This window comes from Telmatherina bonti (assembly GCF_933228915.1).
Source record: "Telmatherina bonti genome assembly, chromosome: 19".
Classification (NCBI taxonomy): domain Eukaryota; kingdom Metazoa; phylum Chordata; class Actinopteri; order Atheriniformes; family Telmatherinidae; genus Telmatherina; species Telmatherina bonti.
The window spans coordinates 13,796,642-13,811,961 of record NC_136617.1 but is presented as its reverse complement, the minus strand read 5'-3'; the positions used below and the strand labels follow the sequence as shown (position 1 = coordinate 13,811,961).

Here is a 15,320-nt window from a genome sequence, read left to right as displayed (position 1 = left end):
TCCATGGAGATTCTATTTTTATTGACAATTTGACAAGATGGCAAATTAAATACAAAAGCTTGAACAGAGAGAGCCAGCAAGTAGTCACACAGGAGAAAATGTTAACAAGAAACTACTGGAATGATGAAACAGAGCACCAGTGACACCTGAAACACCCAGACAGGCATAACTGGAACGGTTAGAAAGCTGAATGATTCATGATTACCAAAAAAAACAAAACAAAAACAGATTTAACTCTGAGACAGTAACAGTTTTTATAGCTTTAAAGACATTTATTTAAAATTAGAATAAATTGCTGAAACATTTTTTAAGTTTTGTTTCTTTGTTCCTCGTTTTAGTTTAAGGAGGAAACTGGGTAGGAATTCATTGTTTAAAAACTAAGAAAGCACATGAGAATTTTTTTTGGAAAGTCCATCCAGATCAGAGGGTTAGGGTTGTTTCCAGCAGATCTTTAAATAGCATTTAGCCAAATTAAAACCTTAAATCAATCTTGAAACTAATTTGTATTTAGTAGTTTAATTACTGACTTACAGAAATTATACATTATTCTGAAATGTATACAGTAATGTTAAAATACTGAGACATGGGTGTCTAGGCAATACTTAAATCGTTTGGTGACAGTAAATTAGGAGATTTTAGATTAAACATGACTGATAGAAGCAGAATTATCTGTAAGAGGTACATACTGTGTATAGATTAGGGTTAGCTTGTAAATCACATTAGCCATGTCAATCAATAAAATCAGCTGCATTAATTAAATTTAATTGGAAATAACCAAAATATTGTCAAGAAGTATTGATTGCTAGTACTTTCAGACTGGAGTATTTTTTACATTTTTATTTTTTTTATTTTGATCCAATCTTATTTTTCTTCTTTACTTTGGGTCAAAACTACAAAAATACAGCTTCAGAAGAAGCCAAAGCCAATAACACAAATAGTATATTATTAAAAAGGAAAATCTTCATATTCATGGTCAGAAAATTAGTTATGAGAAAGTTCAAATTTGAACCCAAACTTTGTGGTAACTCAAAAATCGTGTAACTGCTCGAACCAAATAACCACTCGGGTAAAATGTGTGGCATAATATCCACAAATTCCACTGAAAAAATAACCAACAGGATTTTCAGAGTAAGATCTTTAATGACCCTGATACAGTTTTATGAGAACTGATGCAGATTATTTGTATGTAAACTATAAAATGGTGAAACTAAATTATTTCTTTCATTATTTAAATCATTCAAAGAAACCTAGCAGTACTTATTTATACTCCCTTTCCAAGTACTTAGGAATATCTGCTGGAAATGGAAAAATGAAAGGCTCACTTTGGAGCCAGTGTTTGGACTACTTTTAAAACAAGGCAAACTCTCCATTGAACATATATATATATAAGAGGCTTGCTCTACAGTTGTTGCACAATTTCTCTCCGATAGAACTGCAGTTATGTTAATCCACCATCTTACAGGGAAAAAAAGTGGAAATGATAAGAAAACTTATTAGAAATCAGACTAAATGAGTAGTCTGAATGTATCGGGCAGGCATCTGCTGGGAAACAAATGACTGGAAATCTGATTGAAGTTTAAAATTAATTCCTGCTTTTGAGTAAATTGCCAACACTGGTTTCAAATTCAACTTCTATGTGCGTCAAAAAGCTACTTTTGAAACCGGACAAGTCTCATCAGAAGACGCTGTGATGGATACTTCACACGAGGAGGAAAAGATCCAAGCGTATGCAACATTCACAACACCTGACAGTTGTTTTAACGGATTACCTCTTAGAAATTCTCCATAACTTCCACTTAAATTCAAGTTTCTCAACAAGAAAGAATTTCCTGCAAAGAAATTCTGCTTTTCCCCAGTGAAAATAGCCCCTCGAAGAAAAGTCAGTAAAATACGAGTTCATTAAACAGACCTTCCGATAGTTTCCCTTCATCTTTAGGCGATCTATAATCAAATCATTATTTATACAGGCTTTACAAGACACCTTTATAGTTGGTTAATAAACAGTTAAAGTCTTTGCCGAGAACTACATGTGAGCTAATTTATGTCTGTGGGATTCTTTGGCTCACAGCTGCATGGGAAATGAAGGGAAACTGTACTTTGGCAGCCAGAAATCTTTCAGGCAAAAACGGTGAAAAATGTCAGACTCTCTCACAAACACAACTTTTCTCTTGTCAGGTTTCAAACAAAAATCAATGTCGGAGTTTCTGGAAATTTGATCAAACAAAATCAGTTCTTTGAATTTTAAAGTTTAGCAGTGCTTCTGATTATTTGTAGGGAAACAATAAATAAATAAACCCATACTGTAGATCGTTTCCTAATGCAACTGCATAACAAAAGATGAAAAGTTAACATTAGCAAGAACCAAGAAGATACAACACACGAATAAATGTGAGTTACATGTGGCTGAAATAGATCCTTTTAAGTAGTGCAATGTGCTGAATATTTAATAACTAAAAAAGCCCTTTATCTCATCAAGAAACACAAACAGTAAATCACCTATTCACTATAATCATCACGTAATTCGTTCCATGATTACAGAAAAATAAGACGACTCAGATTTGGGTGTTAAAAAAAAAAATAAAAAAATAAATAAAAACAAGAAGTGGCTCAGTGGGGGTGGCAGAAGTGTGACAGTGCAGTTAAATTGTAAGAAAAGAAGAAAGTGATCACCATCAATATGGCAGTATGTGTAAGTGATGGTTTGCTGGACTAAATGACATAGTTTCAACATTTCTAATATGTTGTTTCACTATTTAGCTTTCATATCAGCAAAGGTTAAGTGCCATCCTCAGACATCTCGTTTGTCCATTGGTCAAACACAAAGTCTGACATTTTTCACAGTTCCTGCCTTCAAATCATTAAACTGGAGTTTTTAGACTTGGCAACGCAAAGTTCTTCTACACAATGGCTAAAAACGGATCTACAAGCAGCAGTTAATGAGTTTACTGACGTTAAATAAAGACCTCAGTGACTACATAAGCCCTTCATAAAGGCAGATTTGTTAAGTCAGCGGTACCCGTGTGTTCCGCCAGACTCCACCGTTTTACTCCGACACCTTTACAAACTGGAATCGTGGCCGAAACAAGCTGTGACCTGCTTAGACAAAAAGCACTGGGGTTTGGCATCGAACTGACCGTGTGTGTCTGCATGTGCGTGACCTCCCCTGCTGTAGACACACTGGACTCTGGGGAGTTTCAAGGTGTTACAGATGATGATGATGCAGAAGAGTCTATAGGATGACACAGTCCGAGTCTTTTTCTCTTCTCCTGGGTTGCTGTGACCCCTGACCTCTGGCCTGGCAAGAAAAAAACGGCAAGAAAACAGTCACAACAGGACCAGCAGTGGAAGACAACACGTGTCTCATATTATTTCAGAACACTGGCACAAAACTTCAAATTCAACTGAGTTTTTTTTTAGTGTCAAAACCATAGACCATAAATCAGACTTGGACGTAGCCTTCAGCGGTAAAAAGTAAAGCCTATGCAGAAGTGCATAAAACTGCAGTTCCCCCTTCATCCACTAGGGGCTGGCTGCAAAACAGAGCAAATCCCCATAGACCCATATTAAAAAGACCAACTCCACAGCAGAAATAAACACGTTTACAGCATGGTTCAAAAATCTATTCTCGGTTTAATAGGTCAGGTTTACCTTCATGACAACTGTGGGGGAGTGAATTTTTTTTCTAACTCGACCGTTTAAAAGTAATTTAATCTCGAAGTTCGGCATATTTAGGGGCGTGACCTTTTGATTGACAGATACACAATCTCCTGCTTCAAGTAAGAAGAGCGCAGAACAACCACAGTTTTTAGCTGGTTCACAACGTGACTTAGCTTTAGCCTGCTTATCTCCGTTAGCTGGTTAGCTCCTGTTATCTTCTGTTATCTCCGGGGTTAGCTCGGTTAGCTCTTAGCTACAGAATGCTCGGAGTTCGCTCGATGTCAATCATTCACCATGACGCTCCTTAGCTCTACCCCTTTGCCCATATATGGATTTTGAGACGACGCCCTGCCAAGATGGCGATTGTAGGAACCGCCCACCGAGCTTCAATTCAGCTCTTCAGAAACCTATGGGTGACGTCACGGAGGCTCTGTCTATCTCTATATACAGTCTATGGTCAAAACACTGGACTCCTCTATAAATAGTAAAGCATCTTCGGATGTTGCAGCATTTTCTGATGCCTAGCTCATTTTCAGGTCATCAGATAGTATCAAATTTTATCCGTTTAAATAAATTGGCAACTATATTTACTTCTTTCCTACAAAATCTGTCCCAAATTGCTCTTTCTCTCCATGGAGATTCCATCAGGGTTTTCCTGTTGTTCGGATGTGGATTTGAAAGTTTACAGAGTCTAATGGAGGAACATGCAGGAACGGGAACAAGCGTTTCCTTTCAGTGTTACCTGCTGTGTTGTCTGCACTGCTCCTGGTTGATGCTGTTGTTGGAGTTGCTGTTGTTGTTGTTGGTACTCCTCCTGTTGGAGCTGCCGGGCCAACTCCAAGTCACTAAGGGGACCCGGGGCACCTCCCTGCTGCTGCTGCAGCGACACCGCTACCAGGTAGTCCTGAAACCAGCAAAGTCAAAGCAGTGGCTCACAAACAAGCCAATCCAATAATCAGCTCATCAGTCCCTGCTGCTGGCCTCACCTGGTCGATCTGCCTCTGCTGCTCCTGGGTGCTCGGCAACAAGTGGGAGGTGGGCGGAGCTCTCTGAGGAGGATGACACAGTCTGAAGTCTGAGTCGCAGAAGTTTCCGTCGCCTTCGACATTATGAAGAGACTCCCAAACCAAACTTTCCTCCTGCAGAAAGCCCTGGTCTGTAACCAGCAGGTATAAATGACCCTGAGAGAGAGAAGCTTTATTAACAACAGATACAGTTGTGTTCGATCACGGCGCTGCACTGTGAATCTGTTTGTACCTTGTGCTTGATCATGGTACTAAAATGGTTGTTTCTGAAGAAAACAGAGATCTCTCCCTCTTTTGCGGTTGTGTTGAGCTCACACAAACCATGATATGACAACTGTGTTGCCGTCGACTCCAGAAACTGTTCCGCCACCAGACCTAAAAGAACACATTATAACACTGTTTCTCAAATGGGGGTACTTCAAGGCATTCCAGGGAGTTTGTGAAATTTTTTGAAAAACATGTTTTTGTGTTTTCTTTAAAACATCCTTAAATAAAATATAAACATTACATAAACATTTAATATATTTCAATAAATGTAAGTTTACATTCATAGAGTGAATTTACATTTAGATTTACACCATTTCATTCCTCCCAAAATCCCACAACACAAATCATATCCTCCAGTCGCTGTCTCCTTGACAACGCAAACAATGGAGTCCTGGCTGAAGCGTAGTGTAGATGTGCAAAACAATAGCAACTGTTTTGGTTAAAGCTTAATAAACCAAACATAAATAACAAAATGCTGTATTTCATGTTTTTTCTTCGCAGTGGTTAGGGGGTACTTGGCTGAGAAAATATTTTACAAAGGGTACTGTGTTGCAAAAAGGTTGAGAACCACTGCATTTTAACACTGCACATGGTGCAAACATTCATGTTGGCCTCTGCAATATTGTCCTCAATGCAGTGTTTGCATTATGCCAGGTAAAAACTGCAAAATTCTCCCCTAAGACTCTAGTTTTACGGGTTAAGACTCTACAACAATGTGTAAAAGTTCAAAGAGGAGAGGAGTAATTTAAACAGGATGAGTTCCAACTGCAGGGGGATTCACATGTCCATGTTTCCAGGAAGATCTGTGGAGGGGAAAGTTGGTCCCTGAGCAGATTCATGGATTAAAGAGGAAGTCCAGTTTTTGTTTCTGTCATGAGACATCAGACCAGCTTTTTACCTGCTCATAAATACCAGAAGGCATATGGGAATGTGCCAACCAGTCACTCTGTACTCTGAGATGTGTAGCTTCATCCTCTGAGATGCATTGTTTAGGGTGACGCAGGATTATGGGTAACCAGGTGAGCTCTTACCAATCCTTATGTTCCTGTGCAGCCCATACTGAGACTTTGATTCCCAGTCCAAGCATTAAGTTTGATGCTTTCCCTTTAAGTTTAAATACTCCTGCTGTGATACATGAAGTACACAGCAAAGCGAAGGAGCAGACAGTGTCTGGATCAGGGAGCTCTTGACTGCACCTCTGATTTCACAGAAGATGCAATCCTGCTGGTTTCCATTCTGGGCCAGTTGAGATGGTTTGGATACTTTCAGGCAGGACACAAAAGGAGGAAACTTTAGGAGGACCCCTTAAGACATTTTTACCTCTGTTCTTGTCAAATAGACACAAATAAACATTTGGATCTGAAAGTCAGACTCACATCCTCCTATTTCCTAATTTCTTTTTCTACAAGTTTGTCTGACAGCTGTTAAAACTCAAAAAATGCAGAAGCTTTTATTCTGGCCACTCAGTGCACATCTGGATGCGTCTTTGGTGTGAAAAATTCTTCAGTAAATCTCCACCTGCTGCTATCGTCGCCGCTTCCACCAAGCATGTGTGTGTTTATGTTCACGCGTATATCTGCATGTGTGTTACCTTCGCTAACTCGGCTGCTGTCTGCAGAGTGTTTGTAGTCGATGATTTTCTCTACCAGCTGGTTGTAACTCAGTTTTCCCACAGCGGCCACAATCTCTGGACTCTGAACACAAACAATAGCAGCAGTTTTTAGTAACATGAAATCAGAACTAAACTCACAACTACCACTTTGAGAGACATTAACTCATTAAAATGGAGATGCACTGGTTGTTTTTCTACTATGTTTTACAACTATTAATTTATTGCATTTTTCTCTCTTGTTAAGCTTTGGATTCAAACAGATTCTTTAGTTCAAATTTTAATGAAACTTTAGCGTGGAGCAGCGCTACCTGTGGGTCTACCAGCCAGCCATGGTACAGCGGGATGTCCAGTAGGTCGAACACGATGCATTCAGGTGTATATTCAAAGTCTGTGACTCCAGTGAAACGCACATTAACGTCGAGACCAGTGGACAGCTTTGGAAGGACGGCCATGGCATCACTCATGTTCTGCGAAAAACACGTCAACTCAGTTTTCTTTAAATCTATTATCACAGCTTCAGTGTTTCCTCCTGGTTCACAGCCTTAAACAGGAGGATGATGGGGAGACACCAGGCCGGGGGTTCAGACTACTCCATGGTAAGGGACTCGAGAACAAAGAGAGACAGATAAAATGTACATGCAGGTGTGTGTGTTTACCTGTTGGAAGTTTAGCTCCATGCCATTAGCCTTCTCTCTGGGAGTGACAGACAAAACACACTCTCCTGCAAAATGGGATGAGAAAAAAAACCAGTCAGTAACATCACAGTCTTACCATCTCTGTTTCTAGATTTGACTGGTTTGGTTAAAGCCCCAGTTGGACTATTTCCAATTACAGGTACATCTCAGAAAATTTGAATATTTTGAAAAAGTTCAATATTTTTCATCACTCATTTCAGAATGTGAAACCTACATATTATATAGATTCATTACACATAGAGTGAAACATCTCAAACATTTAGTTCTTGAAATGTTGATAATTGTGGCTTATAGATAATGAAAACCCAAAATGCAGCGTCTCAGAAAATTAAAATATTGTGAAAAACTTCAATCTCAGAAAGTCATGGTGTCACACTAATCAACTAATTAACTCAAAATACCTGCAAAGGTATCCTAAACCTTTAAAAGTCTCTCAGTCTGGGTCAGATGGCTACACAATTATGGGGAAGACTGCTGACTTAACAGATGTCCAGAAGACTATGATTGACCTCAACAAGGAGGGAAAGCCATAAAAGGTCATTTCTAAAGAAGCTGCGTGTTCACAGATTGGTGGATCCAAGCATATTAATGGAAAGTTGAGTGGAAGGAAAAGCTGCACCAGCAAAAGGCATAACTGCAGCCTTGAGAGGATTGTAAAGCAACATCTATTCAAGAATTTGGGGAGCTTCACAGGGAGTAGACTGAAGCTGGACTAAGCCCATCAAGAGCCACAACGCACAGACGAATCCTAGACATGGACTACAAATGTTACATTCCTCGTGTCGAGCCACTCCAGGACCAGACAACGTCAGAAGCATCTCACCTGGGCTAAGGAGAAAAAGGACTGGACTGTTTCTCAGATGAAAGCAAATTTTGCATTTCATTTGGAAATCAAGGTCCCAGAGTCTGGAGGAAGAGTGGAGAGACACAGAATCCATGTTGCTGGAAGTCCAGAGGGAAGTTTCCACAGTCAGTGATGATTTGGGAGCCAATACATCTGCTGGTGTTGCTCCACTGTGTTTTCTGAAGTGCACAGTCAACACAGCCATCTACCAGGACATTTTAGAGCACTTCAAGCTTCCTTCTGCTGACAAGCTTCATGGAGATGCTGATTTTTTTTCCCCCAGCAGAACTTGGCACCTGCCTACACTGCCAAAAGTACCAAAAGCTACTTCAATGACCACGGTGTTACTGTGCTTGATCGGCCAACAACCTCACCTGATCTGAACCCCATAGAGGATCTGTGGAGTATTGTCAAGAGGAAGATGAGAGACACCAGACCCAACTATGTAGATGACCTGAAGGCTGCTATCAAAGCAACCTGGGCTTCCATTACACCTGAGCAGTGCCACACGCTGATGGCTTCCATTGCCACGCCACATGGATGCAGTAATTCATGCAAAAGGAGGCCCAGCCACGTATTGGGTGCATGGAAATGAACATACTTTTCAGAAGCCTGACATTTCTGTTTAAAATATCCTTTTTTTCATTGATCCTATGTAATATTCCACTTATCGGAGACACTATATTTTGGGTTTTAATTATCTATAAGCCACAATCATCAAAATTTCAAGAATTAAATGTTTGAAATGTTTCACTCTATGTGTAATGAATCTATATAATATGTGGATTTCACATTCTGAAATGAATAATGAAATATATTGAACTTTTTCATGATATCCTAATTTTCAGAGATGTACCTGTATTTATTTATTTAACTTTATTTTCTGGCCTGTGCAGTGTATGGTTCAAGATTTAGAGATGCAACAATTAGAATGGAACCAGCCACTGATTGATAGAATAAGAAATGCTCATAATTCACTTTAAATGAATCTGGGCCTTTGGTTAATCTTACCCAGGTGAGCCATCAGGTCCTCAGTGGTGACAACTTCAGTCTGAGCAGGAAGCTTAGCCTAGATACACACATACACCAAAATGGTTATAAAGAAGCAATTATGGTTCCATAACTATGTGTGATGGGTTTGTTCCCCAGATCCAGTCAGTAGCTGCTTGCTTTTCAGGTTTAGATTCCTTCTGCAGCATTTTAACAACTTCAATATCTTTTTAAGTAAAAGCAAACAAACAAAGCCCTCAATGAGGAATTTAAAAACATTGAAGACCTGTTTTCTGTCTTTTTTTTTTTTTTTTTTAAGCTAACATGACAAGCAAGCATTAAGGCAGGGTGTCTAGCTCCAGTCCTCAAGGGCCACAATCCAGCAGGTTTTCCATGCATCCCTACTCCAACACACTTGACTCTAATTATTCATGCTGTTCAGATCAGTTTTATTTGAATCCGGAGTGTAGTGGTAGTAAAAGATTCAATATCTGCAGGACACCGGCCCTCGAGGACCAGACTTGGAGATTTCTGAATTAAAGCAAACAACAATGTACAAATCTACAGAATTTTGTATTGAAGGATGCATAAAACTAGAACCGCAGAGTGTAAACCAGTTAGGAAAATCTTTGTCGTGACAACAACTCTAAAAATAGAATAATTTTCTTATAAATGTCTCCTATGAAAACTCTTTTAGAATTTTCCCTCTGCTGGCCATTAAATGGAAAACAGAGTTGTAACCCATCTGCAAAGGCTTCAGTTTTGGGAGAATATGTACATCTTTTATATCTGCTGTTCTTATTAAAGTTAATATGTATCCTAACAACAGGCCAGAACTGAATCCCAGACTTGCTGTGTCAGTGGGCTTTAGCTTTTGCACACGTGCTGCTTAATCAATCAACTGAGCCGCCCTGTTTCCCACACAAAGACTATCAAAATGTGTTTTACCTTCCAGCGCAGGAAGAGTGTGTTCATGATAGCCAGCAGAGGGCAGGGTCCGTTCTCACTCTGAGTGATGATGGGAGTCTTTTTCTCCTTCCACGTGATCCACTTCACCAGGTAGTATGCTGGCATGGAGGGCCCAGACTCTGGGACTGGAGCTGCAGCTGCAGCAGCAGCACCAGGATGGCCAGAGGCAGCAGCGGGAACTGAAGTAGCCCCTGCGGTAGGGAGAACAACTCCAGTCAGACAAAGAACAGCCTAAACATGTATCTGATTTAAAATCTAACTGGACATTAATCAAACCTGACATGATAAAGACCGTGCAAAAGAAAAATCTGACAAGGTCATTCAACATTACTGATGTGCATATTGTGGTTGAAGCGGAAAGAATTGATGGATCTTTATAATTTATGCAAATAATACATAAAATTAGCTAAAAACCTATTGGCCAGGACCAATAGATGGAAAACTGCTACACAGAGATGCTAAGTTAAGTGATTGAAAAGAAAAAAAAAAAAAGGAAACCTCAACTATTTCAATACTAGTTTGTTCACTTTATGGTTTTAATTCCAAAACATTTTAAATGTCATTTTAAATGTCCTTCCTGCTGGTAATTTTTAGTTTTTCTCTTAGCAAATAACGGATTCCCAGATTAGCATCACAAAAAATTACAGGAATAAAATACAAGATTTTCTCTGAATAAAAAATGCATTTAGAAAAAAAAACCCCAGCATATTTAGTTGTCAGTGATGGATTCTCAGACGGAGATGTCATTTCAACAGGACATGAAACTGTAGTTTGCTTTAAGAGTTTACAGAAGGCTTGTTTGTTTGTTTCGCTGGTTATTGCTTTATCCATAAAGCTCAAATTTGATTAGCAAAATGACTTCTGGCATGACGGCTGTGGGAAGGTGAGGAGACAAATCCTGAATATCTGATCCAGTACAGACTGTTTGACAATAAACCAGGAGATAACATCTTACCAGCAGCTTCCAGTGCCTCATCCTCCTTCAGACTGGGAACTTCAGTGGACGGAGAGCAGCCCTCGACACCCAGAGCAGAGTAGGACGAGGACAGGCCATCCTCCATGTCCAGAGAGTTCCCTGTTGCTGTGACCCCATCTGAAAGCTCCAGACTGGGGATAGAGAACGATGCAGAGTCTGTGGATTCCTGCTGATCATCGGAGCCACCTGCGGTCATCACTGAGGAGGTCTCCTCCATGTCCAAGTCCAGACCTGCAGACACCATCAGAGGCTCTCCTTCAGGTCCAAGTTCATACAGGCTTTTATTGTTGTAATAATACTGCTGTGTCCTCCTCCCTGCCCATGTTTACTAAGCTAAAAAGAACCTAATATCACAAGGAATATTAAAAGTTTTTAGATATTGATGTAATTTTGTAGATATGGGTGTAAGTATGAGGATGTCTGTAGTATATCTTTGTGTATGTGTGTACATGCATGTATGTATATGGTAATGTGTTTGTATGTGTAGATATGTGAATGTAAATATGAATAGTAAATTTAACAAATATGTTGTGACGTGCAGTGAATATAAAACTAGATGAGTAGAAAGGGGTGGGAATACCAAATAAGTGTACACTTCTTCCCACTCCTCATTTTTAACTCCTTTTCTTTCTTTAAATAACTATTGAATTGATGAGGAATTATTATTATTATTATTATTATTATTAATAATAATATTAATATTATGAATATTATTTTCTTCCTTAGTATGTATATGTATGTATGTGTGTGTATGTACATATGTATGTATAGGTATGTACATATATTTTTTCTTTGCTTATCTTCTTTCATTCGTTCGTTTGACAATAGATAACTAAACTAAAAAAATTTTTTAAAAAAACAAAAAAAAACCTAAACTAAAAGCTGGAAAGTGAGAAGGAATAACAAGAGCAGGAGGCCAAACTGACTAAAGGCCTTAAGTAATTTATGAAGAAAACATCGAGGCAAAATCTGATGTTGACATCATCCAGACGATGATGTGCAGAAGAACCGTGCTTGATTCATCTGGAGGTTTACGAAGACACATGAGTCAAATGCCACTTATAAGCAGCTGGTAATGAAAATGGTGGCAGCAATAGTAACACCAGGTCGAAGAATAAATATCAAAATATTTGGAGAAAAAGGAGAGTTAAAAACCATAGTTGCTTTTATATTTAAATAAAATACATATATACAGTAAAAACTTTGCAGATGAAACATCTGCCTCATGTAAATGTCGCCAAATCAGAAAAATGAAGCATTTAGGAAAGCAGGTCTGGCAATATGAGTCCAATCTGCTTACACTGTGACATCAAGAGTAAGTATACAATAAAGTGGCCCAAATATTTGTGATTTGACTAAATAAATATAGATATTATATTTACATCTAAACTAAAGGAGACATTACAACAGGAAATTCTGCAAATGTTCCCAACAACCACAAGCTGATGGGTTTGTCTGAAATTACAGTGACATAACGTGTAAATAACGCTACAATAAACATTATGAGCTCTACTTGTTTAGCACATGTCTGCGCTGGCCTTTAGCCATGAATATCCTGATACAACAAAGGCTCATTGAAGGCGTCTCCTGCTCCAAACACTCCCAGCTTCCTGAATGTTAACCAAGTGGAACTCGGCTTAACTACCAGCAGCAAACGCTGCAGACGCACAAATGGCCACATCACACATTCCTCCTCATGTGCAACAACATATACAGAGTTATACTGCCTGTCTGTAGAGTTTTAGCAGATAAAGCAACAACAGACAAAACCACTTCAACTGGTTTATGATACAAACTGTATGACAACACCATGTTTTCATCCTCCTAAACTTCAATATTAAAAAATATATACCCAACCTGTGCTCCCTATAGTATTGTATAGCGTTTTAAACAGCAAGAACACCTAATGCATTGAATGAAAAATACTTTATTCATGCCAAAAGACATGAATAAATACATAAACAAATAAATAGGTTTATTTACTGAAGTAAATAATAAACAACATACAATTGTTTTAATTTTAATAATTTATCAAATGAAATGAAAATAAGCATTAGTAGATCCCAAAAAACCTTTTACAACCAACAACAAAGTTGTTGATTAATGTTAGTCAATGCTTTAGTATATTTATTTGAATTAAATAAAACAAAACAAAAACCAACAAACAAAAAAAAACAGCTATTGGGTTGGCATAATGTAAACAAAATCCTTTGTTTTAGACCTTCAAATCATGCAAGGTTCTTTTTTGCCCTCGTTTTTGTCCTTAATATTTTAAGTTCATTTTGAGTGTTTTTATGTCACTATACGGATCTATCCAATATTATATTATAAGGAAAAGAGCAGCGGGACTTTTTGTCAACTTGCACTTTTATTTTATCATTAACATATTAGAATATATTCATTATTTCCACAAGGCTTCACCAATTTCTGATCCGTACATAAACCTTTTAACAGTACACATTTGAATGAAGTTGGAATAATAGCTCCAGCATCTTCAATGAGAGTTAATGCTTCTGCTATATGGTGCCTTTGTTGACATTAGATAAATATGTTGTAACTGTAGTTGATAAACAATCTTATTTTAAAAAAAGGACAAAATTGAAGGACAAAAAAATGACATAATGACATTTTGTCATTTGCTATAGTATCCTCATTAGAGATACCTTATATTAGGGCTTTTAATCAATAAAAGTTAGCTAATGACTCATAATTAGTGAACAGCATGTTTACAGGAGGCAAAGCCTTTCATTTCAGCTTACCCAATCTTTCTCTAAAGACATAAGGTAAAAAGTTTTACCTGGTCTGACTCATCTTACCTGGTTCTCCACTGTCTGGTTCTCCCTCTGTCTTGATGTGTTTTAGAGGAACTGACAAAGTTTCGTCCTCCGTGGTAACGATGGTCAGCGTCTCATTTTCAGACAGACTTGGCGACGACTCTGGTGGTGTGGGAGTAGCCTCTTCCTCGGGGACTTTGGCAGAAAGAGGACTTTCGGCAGCGCCATTGCTGCTTTGGACTTTGGTATCAAGGTGTAGCCCCCCCGCTGTTGAAGTAAGTTCTTTAGGGGGGCTTACTTTGCTGAGAAATGGCTCCTCTTTGCTGCGTTCAAGCAGCATGTCTGCTGCAGTTGTTGGCTGTGAGCCGGATTCTGCCATGATCACGTCCGATGCCAACAAAACAATATACACCGGCTTCACAAGACACACAAACTACTTTTTTACACCTAGTACATTTGCACGTATTTTTAACTTCAAGAAACTGAGGTTTTCATAAAACCAACAGGTCTCTTAAAAGTCAGGCAGTGTGTTTGAGTCAAATGGCTAATTTAAGGTGTTGGCTGGGTTACGAAGACAGCAGGCAGCATCTGATGTCCCAACATGGCCACCAGAAAACACTCAGGAGACAGTTATTTATCTGTAACTGTATCCTGGAAGATGTTTTGTCAAACCTAAGAAGAAAAAAAAGAAAGCAATAAATTAATAAGCTTTCTGTTGCTCTTTGGTATAATTTGGGAGTTTTTGGATCTTTGTTCTTTGAAAACTGTGGACTTCAGTTCCAAGAAGCTATTATTTATTAATAGTATCTTCATACAGAGGTTTTATGTTGGGGCATCCTGACCTCTGTAGCTCCCAGGCCCCATAGGTCTGTTTAGAATATGATCCCAGCTGCTTTCAGGATACCTCAATATAGGGCTGTGACGATATGCTTTTGTCCCGATTTGATTCCGATTTTTTGGGTGCCGATTCGATTTAAATTGCAATTCTCAAAATTCTTCAATATTGCTAATTTTTGTAGATTAAAACCAAAATTTTCTTTATAAAACTTCTTTTTGTTAGTAATTTTTCTTGATTTCAGTTAGGAGAAAACAACACAGTAACCAGACCATCATTCTGCTGCTATAATGCCCAAGAAGACAAGTAAAAAGATAAATAAAGATCAATAAAACAAATAAAAATGACAAAAATTCACTGGAAAAAAATTGATTTTTTTTTAACAAAAAAAAAAAAAAAATTCAACTGTGAAACAAAAAATCCCGATTTTCAATTTTTTCCACCCCTACCTCAATACTGTCCTCTGAGTTACACACCCAGTGCTTTTGACCTGTGCTGACTAGGGGTGGGAGAATTGAATAGAAAAATCAATGTTTTTTGCTTCACAATTTTAAAATGGATTTTTTTTATTTTTAGAAAAAAAAAATCAATTTTTTTTGTTAAAAAAAAGAAAGGATTTTTTTTCAAATATAAAAGTAAACTATTATAAAATTTTTGTTATTTTAAATGTTTTTTA

At 38.2% G+C, this 15,320-nt stretch overlaps 1 protein-coding gene across 1 annotated transcript; it reads right to left on the bottom strand.

The window, feature by feature from the left end:
• On the bottom strand, positions 1-13,952 carry mindy1 (MINDY lysine 48 deubiquitinase 1). The gene is made up of 11 exons (XM_079258947.1): positions 13,852-13,952; positions 11,015-11,266; positions 10,039-10,250; positions 9,112-9,169; positions 7,218-7,282; positions 6,870-7,028; positions 6,541-6,643; positions 4,915-5,057; positions 4,644-4,838; positions 4,400-4,561; positions 1-3,295 (listed from the first exon to the last, which is right to left on the bottom strand). The coding sequence occupies exons 2-11, from the start codon at positions 11,250-11,252 to the stop codon at positions 3,230-3,232; spliced, it is 1,401 nt and encodes a 466-aa protein (XP_079115073.1). The 5' UTR covers positions 11,253-11,266; positions 13,852-13,952; the 3' UTR covers positions 1-3,229.
• Positions 13,953-15,320: the final 1,368 nt, after the last annotated feature.

Excerpts from the sequence above, each read along its gene's own strand:
- mindy1 (XM_079258947.1), bottom strand. The coding sequence starts at position 11,252 with ATGGAGGAGACCTCCTCAGTGATGACCGCAGGTGGCTCCGATGATCAG. Across the intron at positions 5,058-6,540 it reads CAGCAGCCGAGTTAGCGAAG|GTCTGGTGGCGGAACAGTTT; the intron begins GTAACACACATG and ends GTGTTCTTTTAG. Across the intron at positions 4,562-4,643 it reads AGCAGAGGCAGATCGACCAG|GACTACCTGGTAGCGGTGTC; the intron begins GTGAGGCCAGCA and ends TGCTGGTTTCAG.